Genomic DNA, 6,712 nt, shown 5'->3' with positions numbered 1-6,712 from the left:
AATGTTTTCTAATAATAAACAGGTAGCTGACTCTGTTGAGTGATAATGTCTCAAACAAAACTGGAGAGGATGTAAACAAAAATAATGATTTGTCTCCAAATGGTGTAATAGTTGATCAGAGACTACTTCTCCAGCACTTCTGACATGACTGGTAGAAGACTTACTGGTCTGTAGTTAGTTATCTCTTCAGCATACCCAGATTTTAAAATAGGTTTAACTAAGTGTTTAAGTAATTAAGTGTTTTTCCATCCATCAGGGATTGACCCAGTTTTAATAGAAACATTAATAAAGCGAGTGAGAGGCTGAACCAAAATATTACCATAGTCTATTAAGAAATGCTGTGTCCAGAATATCACCAAAAGTGCCTCCAAAAAAAAACATGAAAGATATTTTGTAAAAAATAAATGAATAATAAAAGGGATAGGTCCAAAATAGTTGTGTGGTGTCATAATATACGTATATTATGTCTATGGGCTAAATAATGATTAAAAAAACAACCTGGCAACAACACGACGGCAACATCATGACATCATCAAGCCGCGCCATCCAAAGTGTGGAGAGGTGGAAGGGACCGCTCTCGTGCACATTGATGTTTATATGAATTAGCTGTGGACGGTTCATTTTCAGTTTTATCGGACAGTTTGGTTTGGAAAAAAATGTCAGTCACCGAAATGTTCAGTTATATTCAAGGCTTCCTGAGCGCCGACCAGGACGTCCGAGAGGTATGAATGAACATCCCTCCTCACAGCTACAACACTGCTATCAACATTAGCTTAGCAGCAGCTAACCGGAGCCGATATCTGCTCAGCACGTTGAATATGTTACGGTGTTAGCCAAACTTTATCGACAGAAGTCCGAGTTATGAAGCAACTGTGTCTCAAATGACCGACACACACATTATTCGTCATGCTAGTATGTCTGTGTCTATGATTAAGCATTAAAGCCTTATCATTTCTCATTAAATATAATTTATGACAGTCTGCCCGCTGTTATTTTGTTCCGCGCGCGTTATGATAACGTTCACGCGTCTGCGGCAAGCTGCGGATGTCCAAATCCATTTAGGAACTCATGAATTTAAAATGTTTTTTTAAATAACGAAATGCTGCTCTTTACCGTAGTTTACTACTGTTAATTTAGACTGCCTTTAAGTCGGCCCTGTGGTACATGACTGTACCTAAATATATGCCATAAACACATGTAATGTTTAGTCTCCGCAAACGCACCATATATGTTGTTGTTGTTGTTTTTAATCGAGATATAATAATGGTTTAAGGGGTTTATTTAGGTTTTGGTTATTTCGTTCAACTTAGTTTTTGTTTGTCAAAATTAATCACATTGAAGCCTTTAGCAGATGCTCCAGGCAAAATGGGGATTTTTTTTTGTCCTGTTTTTATGTTAATGTTAATATTGTGCTGCTAGAGCGTTGCAGAAGTGCCTGTGTTGACATTTGGCATTTGACCCAAGCAGATTTGACTTAGACTTTTATTATTATTATTATTATTATTATTATTATTAATAATAATAATAATTAGACTTACAACTGATATTGTTATCATGTCTATACAGCTGAAATATTGATGTCATATGTTATGTATTTCCATTCAGCTTAAAGATATCAAGATATGACTGTTCCTCCAGATTACTAAGCTCCAAGACATGCATCTAAATTTTATATTACTCTGTTTTTCTTCAGTTTGTGTGTTGTTTTTTTTAAAAATCTTGATTTATTGTCTTTTTATCTCATGATAGCACTGTTTTTCTAACCAGTTCTACTTCAAGAGCTTTTGGGAAAATACATTATTTTTATTATCATGGGAAAACAAGTTTTTGTTACCCAGATAACTGAAGTAAAGACAAAGGGCGATAACTGGCTTGCTTAATGTGGTAGAAGTGGAGGAATCGTAAAAGAAAGTTGGATGCGCTTAGAAAACAGAGGGAAACTATGGCAAACATAGAAGCACAAAACAATCAATTAAACAATCAACCAAACAATCAATTAAGTTGAGAAAAAAACAATAAGAATTTACCCCTTAGCACAGAAAAATAAGGGTAAAATAAATTAATAATAATTTCTCAGTAGTAGATATCAAGGACAAGCGCCTGATATCACTTATTTTGAATTGACTCTTTTTCCTAGGATATCCGTAAAGTCGTGCAGACGTTGGAGCAGACTGCCAGAGAAATACTAACCGTACTCCAAAGTGTCCACCAGCCATCTGGATTCAAAGAGAGTGAGTGTGTTAAACTTTGTACGTTTGTTCAATTGATGCTGAATATGCTTGCTTTTTCAGCTTTTAAGTGGTGTTTTTTCTCTCCCATTAGTCCCTGTTAAGTGTGCAAAGGTGCGGGAGCTGTTCTGTACGGTCAGGACACAAATTGCAGACCTCAAAACCAAATTTCCCGTGGAGCAGTATTACAGGTAGGAGCCAATTTTCATGTCACTTTCTACTTTGTTTTCTGACATTTCTACCTTCCAGTGTTAAGGGTAGACTAAGCCTCTGTTTAGCCAAAAAAATAAGAGAAAATATGGAAAAAGAGTTGTGTAAGAAATGATAACTGTTCAAAAGATGTGCAAAAGATTTGTCTTGCTTTATTGTGTGTTTAATCTGGACACCCTGACCTTCTTGGTAGTCAGAGTTTTTCTATTTTGATTCTTCTGGTGGAATAAAAAATTCCTCTTTCTTTTATCCGTTTGATCTTTTTTCAAACTCTAGGTTCCATGAACACTGGCGGTTTGTCCTGCAGCGCTTGGTTTTTTTAGCAGCCTTTGTGGTCTACCTGGAGAGTGAGACGCTCGTGACTCGTGAAGAAGTGGCCCAGATACTAGGCAGTAGGTATCAGTTTGTGTGTTGATGTTTAAGTGTTCAGAAGAGTATTCACTAAAATTTGTTACTCTCTATGTTTTTTATCTTACAGTTGAAGTGGTGCGAGAGAAAGGCTTTCACCTGGATGTAGAGGACTACCTGGCAGGTGTGCTAATCATGGCGAGTGAACTGGTGAGATTTATTTTCAAAAGCCCATAATTTAAAGGTTCATATTTTTCCCAACTTTAACATAAGAACCCTCATTGAGGTATTTTGTTTGCTTAAAAGACAGTTGGTTGAAATGACAGTAACATTTTGTATTTTTCAAACCTTGAATGATACAAGAAAAGTTTGCAATTATTGTGGAAAACAGAATAAAGGTTTAGTAAGAGTAGTCAAAAAGTCAGTATTTGGTGGAATAAGCCGTTTTTAGAAATTAAAACTTGCTCTTCACTTGTATTTCATATTGCGCTTGTGCTTATCCATCTCTCGATAAAAAAATCAAACAGCTTGGCTGTGCTTGATGCCATGTTCCTCTTGTTACATAATTGAAATGAGTTAATAAAATTTGGAGTTGTCTCTTCATTTTTCCAGAACTGTGGACAAACAAGTTCAAACTGATTTGTAGTTCACCTTTCCCAAACTGGCTGAGTTTCACCTGATTACCTTCCTGCTGTGCCTGCGTATTAACCTGTCTGTCTTAATTTGTATTCTATGTGGTTTAGGCTGTTTAAAAAAAAAAAAAAAAAAAAAAAGATTACTGCTATAACACTGACTTTAGCAACTACATGACAGTTGCCCTCCTCATCTGATCAGATCAGCCATGCGAAATGCTCCAGACTTTGTAGCCAGTCCTGTTACTTAAAAGTATTGATCAAATGTTGAAATCAGCAGAATGAAAGTTCATTAGCTCTCTTAACAGACTTAAAGATGGTTATATTATGATGATTTGTGGTCGACTCTGTAAAATGGCCATTTGGTGAATGTAAATGAAATGACATGATATGTATGTCCAAATGTCATATATGTACAGTGCTTAACAAATTTATTAGACCACCTGTCATATTTGTCTCAAAGACCGTCCAGCATCATGAAGTGCAGACTCTTTCATTTTCAGTGAGCTCTCCATGTTTTACCATTTTGAACAGGAATGAGGAATTTCAAACTGAATTCACCCAAATTTGAGCCGGCTCACTGGGCTTCTCTGAGAAGTCAGAAATTAATCAAGCATAACATTCAACCACTAAAACTATTTTTTCTTTTCAGGAATGCAAGTAAATAACTATAATTTGACATATTAATCAAGAAATATTAATGTGCTTTACCATTTTTTTCTGTTTTTTTGTAAATCAGTAAATTTAAAAATTCATGGACAACAATAATAATGATATTTTAGCATTAAAAATATCATATCAGTTAAAGAGCTTCTACATGTTGGTGTATTAACCATTGCAGAAACACAAAAAATGATTTTGGTAATTACCAATGCTGTTAATTTAGGGCAGCTGTGGCATAAACCTTACTTTGGTTAGAGTTAGGGTGGTCTAATAAATTTGTTAAGCACTGTATAAAAAAAATTAAGGTAATGACAAGAAGCTGAGAAATTGTTTTTTTTCAGCAACATGAAATGGATGAATTAGATGAAACCTTGATATTTTTCTAAACTTTAATTAATGATCTACTTGGCTTTTACAACTTCTGTTGAAAAGGTATCTGGTTTTGTCTTTCTGCTAATCAGTAGAAAAGTTTTGATGTCAATATGGGTATAATTATTTAAATTAAAAGAAAAGCCAATCCACATTCCTACATTTAGCGCTCATATGTATTGCAGTGTGTTTTTTTAACCAGCAGAGGGTGCTATCTGCTTCCATCTGACTTGTGTTTGCCATCAGTAGCTGAGGCAGAGGGACTTATCAGTGTCCCTCTTATTTAAAACGGTGTTTTTTTATTTAAGGGAACTGGAAATTCTCTTTTTTATTTTGAGAGCATTTAAAGTGTTATTGATAACTTGACTCATATCTCCTGTCTTTACATCTTTTTTCTTAACTTTAAGAAACCCTTTTGGGCTTTTATGCCCTCATTTAAGAGATAACAGAGTAGATAGGGTGGAGAATGACAGGTAGAGCCTCTGGGGTGCCTGCTTTGAGGCAACATATTATGAAGTTAGGGCAGTGATTTATACAGGATCATAAGTAGAGTGTACATGTGATAGTAAGAAACAAACCTGATGAACAACAGGAATTCATATGTGCATTTTAAATAAGCCTGTGTTTCATTCAAGCTTGTTTATTTCTCTGCAGTCACGGTTGGCAGTAAACAGCGTCACGGCAGGAGACTACAGCCGGCCGCTCCGCATCTCCAACTTCATCAACGAGCTAGACTCAGGTTTCCGCCTGCTGAATCTGAAGAACGACCCTCTACGGAAACGCTACGACGGCCTGAAGTACGATGTAAAGAAAATCGAGGAGGTGGTGTACGACTTATCCATCCGTGGACTGGCCAAAGAGCAGGAATCTGGTGTGGAGAAATAGATCTCAGAGGAGAACCGGCTGTGGGAGACAGAGGAGGATGCTGTAGCTGCCCCCAGGCTGGGACCTATCCACGGCTGCTGCCACTTTACCTACCTGGAGGGCGAGACCCAGGGGTGCTCCTGAGGCCCCAGCAGCTGAGGACAGACTGTGTGAGTGTGCGTGTACGAGTGCGTTCGTGTGAGAGAGAGAGACTTTCAATGGTCGGCAGTCTGTCAGAAAGGTGGCAGAGACGGTGACCACGTTTGGCGCCACCGTTCAGAGGGTTAAGAATCGAAGGTTCAGTTTGTTGCCGGTGTTTGAAAATTTCTGTATCCGTGTGTTATTGATTCACTGAGTTGATTTTGCAACAGTTTCATCTAATTTGCAAATGTCAGCTTCTTATTATGTTTTCTTCATGTTCAAATCCTTCAGACAGGCAGGCGGAAAGCCCTCGAGTTCGAGTGTTCCCATCATACAGAGCTTTTTTTGTGGATATTTGTGTTGCAAAGAAAAAAAGAAACAGAGATCCAGGAGCCTCATTTATCAAAGAAACATTCAATGCAATCCAAAAGACCATAACAGACAAACATCATCATAACCAGATTTCAATAATTTATGACTTGAATATTCAGCCTTGGTTTTTAAATTGATCAGAAGCGCCCTAATTGCCTCTGTTTTTCATGAATGAGGCTCCAAGAAAGGTACAGCCAAAGAAATGATCAAGATGCACTACACGGTATAAGGCTACTTTAACAGTTTGATTCATGTTTTTGTTTCATACATCAAGGAACTCGTGTTGAACAGTGCCAATGAGTACGTTTGTTGAGCCTTTTTCTTGCTTTGGATATGTGATGAAACTTTCTCTTGAAATCTATAAGCAAATACAAAATGGTGTCATGTTAAACCTTGCATGCGTTTGTCTCACTTTTTTCCATATCGAGGCTTGTGTGGGTTCAATGCTGTAGTAAAGCTGGGTTGTTTTTTCTTGAAATAATTCATGTTCAATCTTTGCCTTTCTGTGATTTTGTTTCCTGGAGTGATGAGTGCATTCCACTTGTACTGTGTCATGAATCAGTTTTCCTTAATTTCATTAATTTGACTGTAAATAAATTTCTACATTCTGCATTTTCAGTTCCCAAAGACTTTGTATATTATGCATAGGGCTGGGCAATATGGACCAAATTTCATGGCTTAATATTTTTAAGTTGAATGGCAACATGCATCTCAGTATTTCTTAAAAGAAAAGACTGTCAGCTCTATGTCAAATACAAATGTCATACAAAGATTTTTATTGACAGCTATCATATAGGGATGCTTGACACTGGATTTTTATAAAATTTACAAATTTACTGTAGCCAATACTGATTTTGATGCTGATATGTGCTTGTAGTTCAGACT

The 6,712-nt window shown here is 36.8% G+C and overlaps 1 protein-coding gene across 1 annotated transcript; it reads left to right on the top strand.

The window, feature by feature from the left end:
* The first annotated feature begins 543 nt into the window (after positions 1–543).
* Positions 544–6,439, top strand: tsn (translin). Its single transcript, XM_041806493.1, has 6 exons — positions 544–722; positions 2,138–2,231; positions 2,323–2,419; positions 2,715–2,830; positions 2,917–2,996; positions 5,105–6,439. The coding sequence occupies exons 1-6, from the start codon at positions 657–659 to the stop codon at positions 5,333–5,335; spliced, it is 684 nt and encodes a 227-aa protein (XP_041662427.1). The 5' UTR covers positions 544–656; the 3' UTR covers positions 5,336–6,439.
* The last annotated feature ends 273 nt before the right edge of the window (positions 6,440–6,712 follow it).

This window comes from Cheilinus undulatus, linkage group 15, assembly GCF_018320785.1.
Source record: "Cheilinus undulatus linkage group 15, ASM1832078v1, whole genome shotgun sequence".
Taxonomy (NCBI): Eukaryota; Metazoa; Chordata; class Actinopteri; order Labriformes; family Labridae; genus Cheilinus; species Cheilinus undulatus.
Note: the sequence above shows the minus strand (reverse complement) of the source record. Positions and strands in the feature narration are given on the sequence as shown.